The sequence below is a fragment of the Acipenser ruthenus genome, chromosome 4 (assembly GCF_902713425.1).
Source record: "Acipenser ruthenus chromosome 4, fAciRut3.2 maternal haplotype, whole genome shotgun sequence".
In the NCBI taxonomy this organism is placed as follows: Eukaryota; Metazoa; Chordata; class Actinopteri; order Acipenseriformes; family Acipenseridae; genus Acipenser; species Acipenser ruthenus.
In genome coordinates this window covers 13,123,660-13,143,001 of record NC_081192.1, presented here as the reverse complement: position 1 = coordinate 13,143,001, position 19,342 = coordinate 13,123,660, and the positions used below count along the sequence as shown (strand labels likewise).

Sequence of the window (19,342 nt, the reverse complement as noted above, 5' to 3'; positions counted from 1 at the left end):
TACAGATTATTCGTGCACAGTGGTGAAGTGTTGTTCGGGTTTGGTGCTGGCCTTAAGTGACAGCTCCGGATCATGTTAGCCGTCCAACAAGAACAAACAAGTATAATTATACACGACAAACAAACAAACACAAAACACTCATGGTACGTTTTTGGTTCTCCTTTTGGTTTGCTCGCAACCATAACAAAGGAACAGATCATTTAGCCATGTCCCCTTTTGTACCGTCAGTCACGCCCCCTTGGTTAGCGAGTGCAACCGTTTCTCCTCCAATCCGCGGTTGCCACATCGCTTCCCTTCTAGGGCGATGACTTGGTGTACCCGTAGCTCTGCCCCCTTTCTAGGTGGCCAACTTCCACCTTTCCCTGGAATGAATTGTCAGACCATTCAGTCCAGGGCACTCTGTTCCCTTTACACAGCGCCCTCACAGGTTGGGAGGGAGATTTATAATTAAGATTCATTCTCTCTCTGTCACACCATGGTATGGAAAAATGGTCGTGGTATCAAAACTGTGGATATGTATACCATGGAATACCATGTTGTCACTAAGCTTATTGACAGATTTGCTGTTGGTGTACATTGATTCGAATGGTTGAGGTGGCTACACTACTAGACCCCTAGATCAAAGGGTCCTAGATGTACTAGGTCATATGTTTTAATCATGGAACTAACTGTTCTTTTCTGTACCTTGTTGAATGAACGATTCTTCAAAAAACAGTACTTTGATAACCGCAGGTTTTAAAATTTGGAGAAAATGATTTCTAAATGATGTTATGAATCTTTTTTATTAAGACCATGTCAGGCAGTGATTTATGTGAAGCTTGCAGTGCTGCTGAGGTATTAGGTATATTTTGTTCTAGTTGTGCTTCCCTGTATATAAGACGAAAAGCACAACATAGCTCATTGTAGTTCACCGTATGGTTTTTGAATACATAATAAGTGAATTTTATAGAATACATACTCTTCCTATCTCAATTAATTTTTCACTTTTAACAAAATAGTCTTATCTTTTAAAGTATCATTTAATCTTATTCTGCATCATACAAGTAGCCCCTCGGGACCATCATACATATCACAACCATTATATTGTTACACTCCTGGCCAAAAGTGGTACCCATCACTTTGTCCAACAGCCAAATAAGAATGCCATATTGTGTTTGATTTCTGGGTGTTGCTTTGAGATATTTGGTGCACATCTGTTTTCTAAGACTCTCCGGGTCAGGTTAAATCGTGGACATGTCAAATATTATAAAGCTGCTGCCACTGAACGTTGCAGCTTTACATCTGAGAGCCCATTGTAAGTAGCTATTAACAGCCCTCAGCAGGATTTTTTTTTTGTTTGTTTTAAAAAGAAACAATAAGTTAGCAAGAGTGAGTAGAAATTGTGATTTCAATATTTTGTCACCACTTGCACTGTGTGCTCTGCAATCAACACAAATGAAAAGGATTAATTAGCTGCTCTAACTACTGGGTGTAGGAGATTATAGGAAGCAATAACATATCCTAAAAAATGTAAACGGGTCAAAATGTTAAAGACTACAAATAAATCCCAGGTGAACAACATAGGCAAGAGTAACATTCCACCTGCAGAGACAGGGTTAAACTGAAGATGAGAAATCGACAGCCAGACAAACATTTACCAATGAATTGCCTGCTCTTTCAATAATCCCCATTACAAATATTGTACCTTGAAAGAACTGCTTCAAAATGCCATTGGAAACCATTATACTGCAATACCAGTGCATTAGTAGTACCACAGGGTTATTTGGAACAAATATTGCATAGCCTTCCTGATATGCTGGCACAGGTACATTACATTTGCAAACATGTACATGGTACTGCAGTTGAGCCCTTTATGATGAAGTGTATATCAAATTATGAAAATGTGTTAGAATTACCACTGAACAATTACAGAGTCATTGCATTTTGTTATTTAACATGTGTCATTCTAACAGACTTTCAGGTACCTGTATCAAACAAAAGATTTATAATGATCAGCGATTCTGTCAGACAGCAGTACGGTTTCTCTGGAGAATATGAACACATTAATTTAGCTTGCTCTGCGCCATGATTTAAACTTTAGCTCTCATTACTTTCTGCTTGGTTAACTTTAATTCCCCAACATATATATATATATTTATATATATATTTTTTTAAATGAATTTGTTGGTGCACAGGCAATGTTGGCCACATTACTGAAATAAAGTAACTTAATACTCATTACTCGTTTCTTCAGAATAAAAATTATTATGTCCTTATTACTTAATAAAAAAGTAGCGTGTTATATTATATTACTCGTTATATTTCTTTCTCTTGTCTTGTCCTGCCAAACAGTTGTTGTGGCTATTGTTTACTATTTAACTGTATGTCTGGTAATTCATGTATTAAATGTGTCAAACAGGTTTTTAAAATGTCTGCAGTATAACAAACAAACAACTCTTAATAATCTACTGGATATAGAAAATAGTAAATTGTAATCATGAAAATGTTAAAAAAAAGACTTAAGTTAAAGGCTTTTTATGAGAGAATAGCGAGCGTTGGTTGGGGAAGAAACAGACAATGTATATACAACATTGTGTTAGATAAATTACTTAAAGTAATAGATAGGCAAGTATTTTGCAGATACATGCATCAGTTATACTGTAGTATTTTTTTTCGTATGTACATTCAGTCAAACTATTTTAAACATTTTATTTATAAATATAAATAGTCCTTAGGTTACTGAAGAAGCTGTTTATGTACTTGTCATGATCTCTTATTATTAAGCTCTGTACTCAAGCCAGTTAATCCTGATTGTGTGCACGCATGCAATGAAAGCTGTTTTCAAGGTTTTCATGTGTTCAAGGAAAATGGCAGTTCCGTCTTTAGGGACTTCCGTAAGCCGAGTTGTTAGTGTTTCCGGTTTGACGACGTGTGATACTTACAGAAAAAACAATAAAAAGCAGTTCACGTTAGCGGTTACAACTGAACTGAAATGTACTTTGGCTTTAAAAAAAGAAGAGACCACCAAGGTGTATAACAGAGAAAAGGTAATGAGACAAGCTTGTTTTTTTTTGTGGAAAGTAACTGTAATATTATTACTGCCATAAAAAATGTAACGCGTTCTATTACCTCGTTATTGACAGTAGTAATAGTATTACAGTAACATGTTACCCCAACACTCTGCACAGGCATATTCATCATTTGAGTGGTATTCATAAGGAAGCAAGAGGCAAATACATGTAGGGTAGCTGTTATTATGGCAGGAAATGTACAGCTATATCGTTACAGTGCAGTGATTCCTGTGCTCTTAGAAATCAGACATCCTGCACTTTAATTATCACATCATTTCCATTCAATTTGCATATATTTACATGTGATTAGTTTGAAACTCAAGGTTTTTCTTCCTGTAGCATGAAAATGCACAAGTAGATTTTTTTACAACAGCTTTTAGGAAAGCTCACAGATCCCAAGATATGGCTGTAAATGCTTAATTATGCAAGGAACATACATATATATAAAAGCACATTTTATTGAAACACATATGCTTGTACAATTTAATGGCTCTTGTCTTATTGTAAGATTGCTAAAGAACACTTCAGAAGCTAAACCTGTCACAGACAACCGAGCAACATAAACCATTAAGACTGCATTATTAATGCACTGATTCGACAAATTATAATCAAAACTGTTTCAATTCAACTTGGCGCAGAGGCAGCCCCATACACCCTTTTCATGTTTTCAGTAAGAATGTGTTGTTTGTGGTTCTTCTCTGGTACAGCACTAGTTTATCAAGCTGTAATAATATATGATGCATATAAAATTACTCTAGTTTCTGTTTTTTACTCTTCTACTGCTCTGTGATCCTTTAACATTTTCTCTAATTTAGGAAACGTCTTTTGTTTAGATATGCTAAAGGATGGAATTGTATACAGCTGCTGTTTTTACGCTGACTGGAACAATATGGTTCTTAGTGTCCCAGATATTCTTTCAGGGAGGCACACTTTTGGATGTTATCAATAAAATGTGTCTTTTTAGATTTTGTCACATTCCGCACAGCTCATTAGTGGTTAATATTAAAGTCAGATCATTGGCATTGCAATTCAGTAAAAAGTAGGATTTATTTGTTATGTTTTGGCTTGCACACATCCAATCATGTATGCAATGAAGTCGAGACAGTTTTGAGAAATTACAATAAGCAACAATCTTTCTATTTAGGGAGGCTGGCCTACATACAGTTGTGGTCAAAAGTTTATATACCCCAATGGAAATTTATAATTTATAGGTATTTCTCAAACAAATAATTATAGGAAAAATCTTTTGTAGCAAAAGTTTTGCTTTTGTGGTTGAGGAACTAAAGTTACAAGAAATAGATGTCTACAATTATTTATTTCAGCAATTTTGTTTTGCAAAACTCCAAAAATGCTAATTCAAAAGTATTCATACCCTGACAAGGAAAATTAAATTAATAGCTAGTTGAGGCACCTTTAGCAATAATAACATATTTTAAATGATTATGATATTTATCAGTGAGCTTTTGGCATGATTCTTTAGTGATTTTTAACCATTCTTCAACGTAAAATTGTTCCAGTTGATTAAAATTCCGAGGACTTTTCTTGTGCACAGCCTTCTTCAACTCATACCAAAGATTCTCAATCGGATTTAGATCAGGACTTTGACTAGGCCATTCCAGAACCTTGGTTTTATTCTTCTTTAACCATTCTGAAATAGATTTTGATGTGTGCTTGGGATCGTTGTTGTGTTGGAATGTCCAGTTGCGCTTTAAACCAAGTTTTATAGCGTAGGGTTTCAGATGATTGGCCAATATCTATTGGTATGCTATGGAATCTATTTTACCATGTATTGGAACTAAATCTCCTGTGCCATTAGAGGAAAAACAGCCCCATAGAAGGATATTACCACCTCCATGCTTGACAGTAGGTATGGTGTTTTTTTTCTTTGTACGCCTCACCAGACTTTTTCCAAATATAATTGCTATCAGCGTGACCAAATAGCTCCATTTTTGTTTCATCAGTCAACAAAACCTTTGATCGGAACTCATATCCATCATTCAAATGCCGTTTTGCAAACTTTAAGCGATTGTCCTTGTGACGTTTTCCTAAGATTGGCTTTTTCCTTGGCCTGTGACCATTGAGACCTTCACCATGCAGTACTCGACCTATGGTTGAAATGAAAACCCCAGTCCCAATTCACTTTGAATGTCTTTGGCAGTCAATCTCGGATTGTTATTCTCACAATTCTTCTACTTTCTCTTGCAACAGAACTCATGGCAGTGCTTGAGAACACAGCGGGGCTCAGGCACAGAAATATCGCGCATGCACGTCCAGCGATCTTTTAAAAACTGCATCTGCACAGGCATGGAATCATGTGGGGATTCAGAATTCTATGGGGTACAGAAATCAGTGTAACACCTGTCAGAACAATTTGATTTTGAGATACATGTCTCGATTCGAATGTCAGTGATTGAAGTTTTTTTTTCCAGTTTAGGCGCAAATCTGTATATGTAAAAAAAAACAAAAAAAAAACACACACACATAACCTTTTTGGGCCCCCCCTTGAGTTTGGGCCCTAAGCACATGCCTAGTTTGCCTATGCGTTAATCTGGCCCTGCGCTAGTGGACTGTGTGAGTCGACGGAATTCATGCACGTTTGATGAAAAGCAGATTAAAATAAGTCCCGGTACAGAGTAGCGGTGAGTACCAGCAGAATTTCACCCCTCAGTGTGTTACATTCTAATGCAGTCCCTGGCTATAAACATCGTACTAAGAGTTAACTAATATTTCAGACTTCTGAATATATTCAAATAAGACAACCTAAATCCTGGATAATAAATTTAAGCAAATTATGACCTAATGCATTTGCTGTAGATCAATTTACATTCACTAGGACTGTATGTTTGTTTAATTAGACAAATACAGTTTTTTTTTTTTTTTCCATGGCTTAGTTGGCAGCCTAAACTGTAAGGTATTGTTAGCAAGACAGCCTTTCTCTAAAACTGTTCTTCAGCAGATATTTAGGCAGGCCTCTTCTGTTTTAACCTGATCCGAGTTCTAACTATTTACTTCATAAAGTGCTTAGCTTGCTGCATCTAAAAAGTTATTTTTTACCTCTCAGCCATTCTCATGGAAATAAATAAAATAAATGCTGACACAACAAGGACTATAATTGCCTGACATACCACAGAAATAGAACCTTATAGTATTACTGAATCATGGCCTGACTTGCTTGCAGAGAAGAAATACTTGTTTGTTGTTCATGATTGTGACAATGCGACTGAAAAATGTGTAAACACATCTTTTGTTAAATGTTTTTATATTGTAAAATATGTCTGTGTGTCTTAGTTGTAGTAGTCCAAGCAACCATTCTCTTTTATTTGAGACCACAGAACTGTCAGTGAAAAAAAACAAAACACTATTGCTTGAGGAACATAGGGTGCCCACAAGGTCTTTCATCGCCTGGCGGACAGTTCATGCTGTCACTCTTTAGCTTTTTCTAGTCTTCTTTAGTTCTTTCTTAATGGTGCGCTTTAATATTTGGTCATTTTTGTCTCACAATTTTATTTTTGGTTGTTTGTTTGTTATCTCAGTCAAACAGATAGACCTAATGTATGTGTGTGCGATTTTTTGTATTTATTTTTTTTAAACCCGACCTCCTAATGTCAAACAAACATATTTAGTTTAGCGAGGAGCTACTCCTGTATGATTATGGAAAGTGCTTTATTTTTTTTTTTATTTATTTATTTTTTTAACAATTATTTGTATTAATTCCCGATTTTCCCCCAATTTTGGAATGTCCAATTATTATTCAACCTGGCTCACTGCTGCGACCCCCGCACTAACTCGGTAGAGACGAAGATGAGCACACGCGTCCTCCGAAACGAGTGTCGTCAGCCAGCCTCTTTTTTTTGCTCTGCAAGCCCGCCGTGCAGCCATCTCAGAACTTACAGCGTCGGAGGACCACGCAGTTTTGAAGTGCATACAGGCAGGCCTGCAGGTGCCCGACCAGCCACAGGGGTCGCTGGTGTGCGGTGAGCCAAGGACTTCCCAGCCGACCTAACCCCTACCCGTCCGGGCAGCGCTTAGCCAATTGTGCACTGCCCCCTGGTAACTCCCGTCCACGGTCGGCAGTGGCATAGTTTGGATTCCAACCGGCGATCTCCAAGCTATAGGGTTGATTTTTGCACCCTTGCACCCTTGCATGCATAGACATTATCCTTCGGACACTCTCTGCTGCAGCAAACCACAACTCAACTCCCGCTATTTATTTGAACAATGTTGTACGACTCTCGCAAGAGAGATCTCGCTAAGAAGAATATTCAAATTAGTATATTGAGGCTGTCTTCATTAACATATTTTCTCTTTGTACTTACGACAATATTTTCACCCGTCTTAGTATACCTACCCCTCTGTATCCTTTTTCTATCCATTAATTTTCCTCTAAGATTGTATTACATTCATTATAAAGGCCTGTGTCTTGGGAGTAGCTTTTGATGAACCTGCGAGATTCTACAAAAAATGCCATGGTTGTAAGTTGTCGTGAACCACCTTTTCATTGGACTAACACCTGTTATGTGTTTTACAGTATCTGTGATTCACGTTAAGTTTCTTTTAATTTATTTATTAATTTACAACTATGTATATTTAAAATTCATCAACTAAAAGAAACAACATTCAGCTGTTAATAAAGAACTGCTTGGTACGACCTTAGTTCTAGTAAGCGTAGGCAGATTTTCTTTTTTTCTTTTTTCTTTTTTTTTTACAACACCGTGCCAAATTTAGGAAGTAACCAGCCTAACAGTAGCCAAATTGTGTGTTTTTTTTTTTAAACCAGACAAAAATCAGCACTCATATATAAGACTTAAATATATATTACAAAGCATAAATAAGTGATATACTTATTTAAAATAAAAAAATAACATAGGTTAGAAATGTTATAAACTATTTTTATGTATTGATCTGCTTTGCTTATTTTTTTTTCTCACAATTTACAGTACAAGCACTGCTGTTTCTTATCTTTTGAGGTCAAATGCAGTAGGTCCAGGGAAAAAACCAAAAATGTATTCAGAATGTAGTGTAAAATGTAATTGTCCAGAACTGTCAGCGGATACAGCCTTTAAAAATAAATCTGAAAGCATTTTATTTCTCCTTATTTTACAATCAATCAAGAATCCTGGTCAAATGCATATGAGTGTCAATCATGTGTAAGAATCTGCATATTAACCTGTCCTGAGGAAAGTAGGTGGGTTTGCCATTTTCTTAAGCCGGACTTGATGAATGCAAGTGTGAGTGTGATTTGTAATTTTATTGGCTGCTAAGCTCCTCGAAAAAGACATGAGGGCAATATTTACCTGCTATATGCTTTCAAAACAAGCCAAATTTGGTAGAAAGTTGCACAGGTTATGTCACAAATGGGATCTTCACTGCTGTAGACTCGTGAACATATGGTACAGCTTTTGAACTTGTTGCCATGCAAAAAAACCTTAGTTTCTAGATTTTTTAGCGTGAGAAGGCGATTTACCAACCGTTTTTTTTTTTAGCTGTATGAGGTTTTGGCCGTCCATGAGGAATGTGCATGGTATGTGCATGGTACGTTGTATTCTCATGACAATGGAGAGATAATTTGGAGTTTCTAAATTGCATGTAAACCAATCCATTTTTAATATATTATATTAATTGATTATTAAATATATTTTTGGTTCTGAAGTGCCTTCCAATTTGTTTTATAAATCCTGCACTATCAAATCCTGTATTGCTTGTGTTGTTTTCATGTGGTTGAATAACATCCAATATTTGACCTATACAGCTCAGCTAGAAATAATCTAATCCTATCAGTTTAATGTGTCCATCCAGTGGAAACATAAGCAGTCTGGTCTCATCACAAATCCAATGTCAACCTTGGCCACCAGGGAGGTGTGGTGTACCCTTTCTCCTGCTTGTACATTTCAAATAGAAAAATAAAGCATGCTGCTAAAATACAATTAGTTGTGCTTGAGGCTTGGAGTTATGTAAGGCAATCACACAGTATCCCCAGCACTTTTACCACATAAATCAGAACTGTTTGTTTTAATACACAGACAGGGCATTTGGTCTAATTATCAAGTAAACAAAAAATTATAATCTGAACATGAAACAGTAAGAATTCTGAAGGTCAAATCTACAAGACATTTGATCCTTTTATCTTCATCACCAGTACCACCCATACCGCTGTACACACACACACACACACACACACACACACACAGCATTTCACGATGTTGGCTCTTTTTATATATATATATATATATATATATATATATATATATATATATATATATATATAGATTTTGTGGGAAGCCTACTGAATTAATGTCCCTGAACACTGCTGGAAAGAATAAAAAAACTGCTGGAGATGTGAATTGTCTCCAGTAGTTATTATTTGTTAACTTTCAAAACCACGTAGGATGTAGAATATTTTAAATAATATTTAAATTTTAATATAGGCTAATTAAATAACCAGCTAAACTTGTCTGGGGATGCCTGTCCCTCGCAAAAGGGATATAATTGACAAATCTGGCCTTTTGTCCATTCATATGCTGTACTATATATTACATTGTTTGACATCTTGAGAACTGCTCATCCAGTTGCAATGAAACATGATGTGGACATTCCTTGGCACACAATCCTGAGAATCAGTACGCTTACATGACAAAGTGTTTTCCAAAAACTAATGTTTTCGGAAAACTCAATTAGAAAACTGATTTTCTTAAAACGTCACTTTTCTGTGTTTACATGATTAACGATAGAAAGTCTAATTAGAATTCAGCTGTATACATGGATTTAAGTTTTCGGAAAACTCAGGATATTTTCACATGCAAAGTACTGTAGTAGCCTAAGTATGATTAGAACAGACCCGACATTTTTCTGCGATAGAACGGAGACCAATCCAATAACAAGTGCTTTATCGAAGTGTCAGGTCTTAAATTAAAAGATTACTATCCTATACCTCTATTCAGATTCCCCACAATGTGCAGTCAGCCTTTCCAACAGCTCATCCTGTTCTATATTACTAGTTTCTTTTGGAGACATTATTTTAAATTATCACGTAATTTTAAAGCTGGACAACATGTGCTGCTTCAGTATGGGCTATTAAAAAAATGCACAGACAAATATTACTTTATCCCTAACATTATTATTTATTTATTTATTTATTTATTTATTTATTTATTTATTTCTTAGCAGACGCCCTTATCCAGGGCGACTTACAGTCTTAAACAAAAATACATTTCAAGAATCACAGTACAAATATTAATACAATTAAGAGCAAGATAAAATACAATGACTTCGGTTCTAGCAAGTACAAGTATATGACAAAATACGATTCAACGGAGCAAATGGATCCATACAGACTGACTACATATTATTATTATTTTCTCTGTTTTCTAAAACCACGTGCAGGAATGTCAGAGTTTGCACATGTGCAGTACGCTATCAGAATAAATGTTCCGAAAAGTGTGTTTACATGATATTACATTTGGTTCATTTTCGGAATTGAATCGGAAATTTCTAGGTGCTGTTTTCCAAAAACTGACCTAAGAAATATTCCGATACATTTTCCGAAAACTGTGTTTACATGACTTTTGATATCGGAATTAGTTTTCAGAAAACTTACTTTTCCGAAAAATATCGGAATTCTTCTGCTCATGTAACGCACTGAATGTATGCCTTTAAGGTGACAAAGTATGAACCTCTATCAGTGGTTGGTATAATAGGCTAAAGGCTATGTCTTTGGAACTGATTGACTATGTTTTTGGAGTCTCTTTTGCAATGCTACAAAAACCAGTATACATAAATACATCTGTCCACAGTGCTGCAGAACACGGCACCACGGTTATTATCATAAGCCATACATTTTGGAGCAAAGCTTTAAGCCTGTTGATAGAAACATCTTAGATACCACCTTGTTATCTTTATTTATTAAATGTGTATGAAATATATCTTAAAATATACTATTAGCTGTTTTCTCATGAACTGGTGAGTTATGTATTACTGTTAACATGCATTTTTGATGTATAATTTTTATTTATTTATTTATCAAGTTCTTATAGATGAAATCCTTGTTTTGAAATGTACACTTTTAAACTCATTAATAAGGTTTTATTCTGGGAAAAAAAGAAAATCATAAGCCAATAATGCTAAGTTTTGATGAGAATCTATTCTTCATGCTGTGCATGTCACATAAGGTCATGGTGACTTACTGAAACCTGTATTATCCCTTGCAGGACATATTTACACATCGTATTTGAAAGGAAATAAAGCCCATAGAGTCTAGGTATAATCAGTTTGTCAGATGTACAAGTGGAGGATGTATGGACCTTACAATGGGATTGAATAACTTCAAGTGCTGAGAAGTGCATTAATCAGGACAGGCATTTGTTAGCAATAGCAATCTGATTTTGATTGGAAATAAAGTACTAGTAGTGATGATAAATACAGAGATTCACTAGAGGCACATGTCACAGGACATTTTATTAGCTAGAAGCAGGAATTCCGAGATAAGCAGTGAAGCCACATTAACCCTTTGCAGTCCATTTATTAATTGCGCGTCAGGCACGTCAGGTCTAATTAATTTTCACACGCGCAGTTAATTTTAGACGCGCTGTTTAAAAGTATTTTTTTCCACAGTCAAACAGGTTTAAATGGCCCTGCATATCAACAAAGCACTCACTAGGCATCTCCAGCCCCGCCCCACCCTTTTGTTCGCTATAGCTTTCACCTATGTAAGAAATAAATAATAATAAAAATAATAGTCGTACATACTGATCAATCATCTCCTGATCACTCGTTTTATCACCAAACTCCTCAATAATGCGATCCAAGTCATTATTTTATTACTATAACATCTCAAAAAAGATCTGCAAATGTCCGTGTTCTCTGTGCGCTGATTCACAGGCAGACAGCTTGTTTATTTACGACCGCCCCGTTATCTGATACCAGGGCCATGTATGACTATTCATGAGATATGCCTTATATATATATATTTTTTTTTCGACTTGTCTCGGCTCCTGTCGCTCCCACTCGGCAATTGAATGGTTTTCTCTGCTTTTTCCGGAGAAAAAACGACTAGAAACCCATTTTTTGCGTTGCTATAATGATGTCGGACCCAGTCCGACAAAGGACCTGAGAGGAATAATTGCAATGTCGGACCCAGTCCGACAATGGACCGCAAATTAAGAAGGTTCTCACAGTCAGAGAGTACCTGACCGTTTATAACTGCTATATTGTCCTAATCAATAATTTATCAAGCCGTTTATCGTGTTTACCATGTACAGTGTGACAGAATGGTCACAGTCAGCGCATATGCATTCTTATATTTTGTATAAGAAAAATAACTACAGTCTCATTAACATGTAAAAAGACTATTATTGAAAACAGTCATGGCAGCCATACTGGTGATAGAAATTAGATGTTGAAGGAAACACGTCAGTTAGCGATACCATGTATTGACACATTCTGCAATCTCACAGACAATACGCATCCTTCAGTCTAGCAGGATTGCATTGTATTTTTCACCTGTAATCTCGACTTTGTTATGTAATGTTACCGAGGCAGTAAGTCCTGGGGAATACTTTGCAATACTTTTCTATTATATTTGTATAAAATCTAGAGTTTATCAGATTCTAGCTAAATTGAATCTGAAATGGCTAAGAATTAAAATTAGTGCAAAATCTGGGCAGTTATCGTGTGTACCATGTAGTGTGACAGATGAGCACAGTCAGCATGTAAGGGTCCCCATTTTGTAAACGAGGACCCTAATAATGCAAGTAAGACTAAAGCCTTAATATCCTGTGGGTTCAGCATTTGCTTTTTTGATTTTAGTTTATTTTTTTTAAAGAATGTGATAATATAGTGATTTAGCATTAATATGGTAATGTAGTAAGTAATTTAGTAATTTGTTACATTACTTTCCCCCTGTGACAGCTGCTTGTTTCATATACATAATTTATTTCAAATAAATAATCAAAACATGAACAGATTTTCAAATCTAAACCCTAAAGACAGCTATTTAACCCATGTCATGCATACGAGAAACCTTTGTTGTGGATATTTATACAGCTTCAAGACCGATAGAGGTTAGGTTTGTCAGGGTTAGTTACCCAACTAATGGACCTTGAACATTTTTAAGAAAATTTATCTCTTAAAGAAACATCTAATTGATATTTGACATTTTTGTCCTTTCTCTTATGCTTTGTTACTTGGCATTCAACCTCCCACACACACAGACTGTCAAGCTGTCATGGTGGGTACTTTTCCTTATAATACCAGGCACAGTGGGGGTCTTCACATGTCATGTATGTTTAAAGGTCTTTGTCACCCAGATTTCTCACCTTTTGAGGCAGTGTATGAAGTGTTTGTGTTCTGTAAAACTTACATGATTAAGCTTGGCATTTGCAAGCTTCGTTCAAAAGGTATACATATATACATAATAATTCGACTCAATGTGTCTTTGTTTTCAGTCTGCACAAAATACTCGGTTACTTTATTATAAGTAAATCTTTGTAGTATATTTACGGAAGCAAGCTTTCAATTGGAAAACGTAACGTCACTGAACAATCACAAACAGACAGACTTGGCTGATTTGAAGGTTCTGCACTTCTCCAGCACTCTAGGGTTAGAGGGCAAAAGTGTCAGTAAACAGATGATTTAGAAAACAAGCTGTACCTTCAAGTCAGTTTTATGGTAGAGATGTCACCTACCACGCTGTCAATTCAGTTTTAAAATATGTATGTTTAATTACATTATGTATTACAAGGCTACACAACATTAATAGCTACTGTTAGGTAATGCCAAAACCGAGTGCACAAGAATCAAAATGTATTGTCATCTATAAACATGTCCCACTGCCCTTAATAAAAGTTTACCATGGTCATTTTGCAATTTTCCCATGCTTCTACCATGACTATATTGTGCATTTACAGTACCATAGTTTCCCATGGTTTCCCCTGGTTTGCCATGTTTTTTATATTCTTTACCATACCTCTCTGGATTTTACAAAGTTTACCAATGCTTTACCATGCTTTCGCTATGCATTAATTCAGAGCTGTAACTAAATCGAGGCAGCCGCCCTGGGCGCAAAGCCGTGAGGGGGAGAAAAATGACTGAAATGCATTGACACTCGAGTAATAATTTTGTGTTGCGGATCTCAATGTTTTCACTTGTCAGCTGTCAGCGCCCCCCTAGTCTGAAGATTGCATGCACCTCTATAGTAACGGTCTTAAAGACTATGAACCTGGTTCTAAAAAAAACCACCAGCATGACCACCACTACTATTATTGTTAAATGTGGTACCAGTCTTTATTTATTGGAGTACAATTGAGAACAAATGACCCACCCATTTGCTATTTTTAAAAGCACCATTATAAAACAAGTTCATTTGATAATTATGTTGCTCTTATAATGCGTTAAAATATGTATGTAATGTATAAAGAAACACAGAATCTAGTTATGTACAGCAATCATCGTACAGCAATATCTGTTCTTATTTTAGTTTAAAAATAGCATACAAACCTGCATGGCTCTTGCCAAATTCTTTAGGGAAACGGAATAATTCATTTTGCTAAAATCTATAGATGGAAATGCAATTTTATGTATTTCTGCTTCATGCCATTAAGTCATTGCAGTATCGATTATTTTCAATCCATGCTTTTTTTACAGTACCAATCAATGATTATGAGAAAACGCCACACATGAACTTACTTAAAAGTTAGATATATGAGGACCCTGTAGATATATTTAAGAATCATACAGTAGTTTTTGTTGTTTACACCGACACTGCTAATTCCACAAATGCGTGCAGTTACTGATTAAGTTTTAATTTGAAAGCAATCTAATCTTCCTTATTATAAGCACATAGCTTGATCTCTGCCTTAGTTTTTACTGTGGAGTCAAAAACTAAACTCCAGCCCTGACTAACATAAAATGACCATACGTAAAATAAACTCATTGATTGGTGCTGAAAATGCAAGGATTGAATATAATTGTAGAGGCAGGAAATCTAACCTTGCAGTTGACACGTTTTAATAAGTTCCTTTCCGTTTTAAGTAGTATCTTGTTCCCTTCAAACATATTAAAGGAGAGATTCTGAAATAACAAAAAAAGGGGGGGGCGCAAATATGATTGCCTGCCCCGGGTACTAACATGCCCAGTACAGCTCTGCTTTAATTCACTTCACTACACATTTAATATGTTGCAGTTTTATACAGGAACTTCTTTTTGTATTATTATTGCCTACAAAAATTGAATTTAAAAAAATTGAAGACTGCTGTAATTCATTATCTTTTCTCCTGACCACAGCAAATTTGATGTGGGAAGTTATTGTTATTTTAAACATTGAAACGTTAAGCTACACGGTTTGTATAATAGTGAGTGTGTTTATTTTAAGAGATTGTCTTGTTTGAGTATATACTGTACCTGCAGTCTGTCAGCATGATTTTTTTCCCACTTGACATAAATGTGTGCATAAGCAGAAATTGAGAATAATAGGACACGAAGCAACTGGAGGCAGCACAGCAGGTTTGAAAACAACTCCATTTTGAATAAACCTGTTTAATTAAACACCCAAATATGAACTAATCTGCATGTGACGGGCTGGTCCCCTACCCCATATAAAGTGCATATGTCAGTATTAAGGGTCCAGCCTAACACTGTTTATTTTCAAGGTACATTAGTTCTTTATGTTAATTGTCAAGTGCCACTGTCAGAGCTGCCTCGCACATACAGCATAGTGAGCGACTGGACTCCTTGATTCAGTTGCTATATAATATATAGCTACAGTCAGCTACATGACTGCAGCTGTGTATACGAGTGCCGGAAAAGAGAGAGGCACAGTGGCATTACCGCAGAGATCTGTAGCAGAGCTTTATAAAAAAATCCTTATTGCAGAATGTGCTGACAGTATGCTGCAGGATAGATACAACTTAATATTGTGGAGAAGCAATAGGTATAGGAATACAGGGGTTTGCTTTTTGTATTATTAATTTCAAAGTCCTGGTTTGTTGTATTCTTATTTTCCTTTCAGAAGATTTACTTTTGTGTGATGGGAGTCTCCACGGATGGAATTAAGACTCCTATTGCATAGCAGTGTCACCCATTCCAGATTTTACTACGAGCTTGATTAGCCACAGTGTACAGGTAACAAGCTCAGGTGCGTCTTATTAAACTCATATTTAAAACCAGGAATTAATCAAACTGCTATGCAATGGGAGTCTTATTTGCATGCCTGGAGACTACAAAGAAATGAACAGTTATACAGTATCTGGCTCTGACCCAGTGTCTTTGGTAACAAAATCTAAGCTCTTTATTATGTTTGACATTTGATGTAAGAGTCTTTTTTTTTTATTACAGTAAGCATTCTAATCTGCTGAGGAAGAAAACAACAGTTGAAACAAAACATGTATCAAACTAAACATCAATCTGAATAACTTCCAAATGCCATTGTGTAAGATCAGAGACACTTTCTTAGCAAAAGGAAGTGAGATAATAGTAGTTTAAATATTAACACTGCCCCTTGCACATGTTACATTGTAAAGCTCTTGCTGATTAGCAGATACAGGAAAAAGGTTTATGTCATGAGACCAGTGGAAGGTGTTAAATCAATATCTGCCAGGCTGTAAATGTTATAATTTATCCAGTTTATTTCTATTATGTCCCAGTATACAGCCTGGCTGCAAAAAAGGTCAGTGTAAAAGAAAAACAAATTAGATCTTATCCAATTGTCATGAAATTTGGGATTAACCTGATTTAACTAAAGCTATTGAGAGTAGAATTCTGCATATACCTGGAGAAACTCTTCTCAAATTGTCATTAAATATTTAATTGTCATTTCTTATTCCAAACTATTCTGTGCATACTCATAATATATTTCATGTTCATCAACCTTTTCATCATAATGGTGGCTCTGATTTGGACTTTAAGGCTGTGGCGGGGATGTTTGTTAGTAACGTACTTTATTGTTGTTGAAAGTCCCCTGCTGTCACTTCTAATTCTTACAAAACACAAAGCAATACGATGCTAACTTCAGAGTTGCATTGCTTTGGAAAATCCTCAGGCAAAACATCACTTTGACTTGTGACAGCCATTTCACTTCCACATTTACAAACCATTCAATATAACATTCCATGTACATTATGCTCCCTGGAAATGATTTGTTTCTGTTCACAAAATCTCCCCATTTCGGATTTAGCAGTAGTTCTGCATAGCAAGGTTTTCATTAAATTCTGTACAGAAGAATATGACTAGTTATGTATCTCTAAATCCCAAATTAAAAACTAAAATATATAAAAATATAAAATAATTGTACAATATTCTGAAAATCTCTCTTCAGGCGATGTACAGAGACTAGGGTGTGTGAACTATGTATTAGCTGCAGTCACTTACAACAACGTCTCACCTGAAAGACAGAGCACAAGGAGGTCAAGTGACTTGCTCAGGGTCACACAGTGAGTGAGCTGGGATGTGAACCAGGGACCTCCTGGTTACAAGCCCTTTTCTTTAACCACTGGACCACAGCCTCCTGGTTAGCCTCCACACAGCCTCCTGGTTAGCACCAGTTCTATATTCAGACCATTTGACTCCCTTTGGTGGTCATAATTGAAGGATTAATTGAAAGGTCCTTAAAGGGTTAAAGCATTATTGTAGTAAAAAATAATACTTCCTAATTCTTGTACTGTATTTTAAACAGTATTTTATTGATTTTTACATTTAAATCATCTATTATTATAACCCAAAAAATGCAGTAAACATTCTGAAAAGTTGACATTTTAAAAATGCATGTAATGAATGCTAACACAAAAATGACAGATTGACCTCACTCTTTTAATTAACCTTTAATTGGTCAAATAGTGTAATAGAATGCCCTTAACAGTAGTCATTTCATGTAGTGCAATTAAACTTTTAGGCATTTCATGTAATAACCGAGTGAAACATTTCACAAAATGACTGAATAAGTCAGTCAAATAGGGTAAAAGAATGCCTGTAACGGCAGTCATTTTACTAAATGCCTGAAATATTTAGGCATTTCGTGAAATGACTGAGTAAAACAGGCAAATAGTGTAATGGATGCTCCTAAAATCGGTCATTTCGTGAAATGCCTGATTTCACAATATGCCTGTAACACTTATACCTGTTAAATCCTGTTTACACACTAGTTTTTTTAAATGTTTATTTTATTATAGTTTTTCATTTTTTGAAGTAGTGCACTATATGTGGTAAGTTAGAAAATAAACCCTTTATGATTAATTATTCTTTTAAATATGGTGTTTTGGCTGTCCAGATGTTTGATATGATGTGCTTGAATCCGATAGTTTGTCTTTCATTTTAATATTGAGGTTGTTTAAAATGTAACCGTCATAATGGCCGTCGGTGGTTCTAGGTATGAGTATAACCGCAGTGGTTCTAGTGTTAAGAAATACAGTAAAATCTTTATTAACACTCATCTGACTTACTGTACGTCATCACCTGCTCTTACCACACAGTTAACCTCAGATCAGATTTTATTGAAGAAAGGAGTCCTGAATAAGCAGCCACAAATGCCATGAACCTTTGGTGACTGGTTTATTGTAGTGCAATCTAGTAGCTATTATTTCAGGGTCAGTACTGCTGTTCATTAGAGTGAAAGGTTAGTTTAAAATGTACAATTAGAATTATTTCAGATACAAATCTGGTGCAAAAAAAGAAAAATTACTAACGGTACATAATGAGGATCACTGGGTAAGAGGGAATTCTGGTTTTGTCTGTATAATGCAGTTCATATAAAAGGATGCATCAAAGCAAATTAATTGAAAGGTTTCCACATTTTACACTGACTGTACTCTTCTTTGATTTTATTGATGCAAAGACTGCCTTCAGGTTTTATTTTTTAAAAACTGATTATGTAATAATCTCTGTTCTTTAATGAAACAGTGCCTTCGGTTGCCCTTACTCCGAGATTAACATGAAAAAGGAGATGATACTTCCGGATCGTCTCGGAGGAGAGAAACAAATGACCTTCATCCCTGTACATTTGGCACCAAAAACAAAACGGCTCTATAGCCCTGATGCAGATGAAAAGCCTGAGGAATATAATATGTATTCTAGGTAAGTTTGTTCTTTTTTTTCTTCTGCTAAATGTCATCCTATATTTTGAGTTAAAACAATGTACAATATCCTTCGTGTCAGAAGAGGAAAGTGTTTTCTAAATAGAGTTAAGCATTGAATGGATTGCTTCTTTCCCAGGATGCTTGGATTCAAATGTAGTTCAGGCTAGAACTAATAGAAAAGCTTGTTGTGATCCAGAAACAGATTACATGTGAATTGAAGTAATTTTACCACAG

The 19,342-nt window shown here is 35.7% G+C and overlaps 1 protein-coding gene across 3 annotated transcripts in view; it reads left to right on the top strand.

Moving 5' to 3' along the window:
• Positions 1-19,342, top strand: part of LOC117400716 (lethal(3)malignant brain tumor-like protein 3) — a 103,996-nt gene that overhangs the window by 41,149 nt on the left and 43,505 nt on the right. For all 3 annotated transcript variants that reach the window (XM_059022022.1, XM_059022020.1, XM_059022023.1), the window contains one exon: positions 18,933-19,106. In XM_059022022.1, the coding sequence (XP_058878005.1) occupies positions 18,933-19,106 (174 nt within the window). The remainder of the gene's footprint in view (positions 1-18,932; positions 19,107-19,342) is intronic.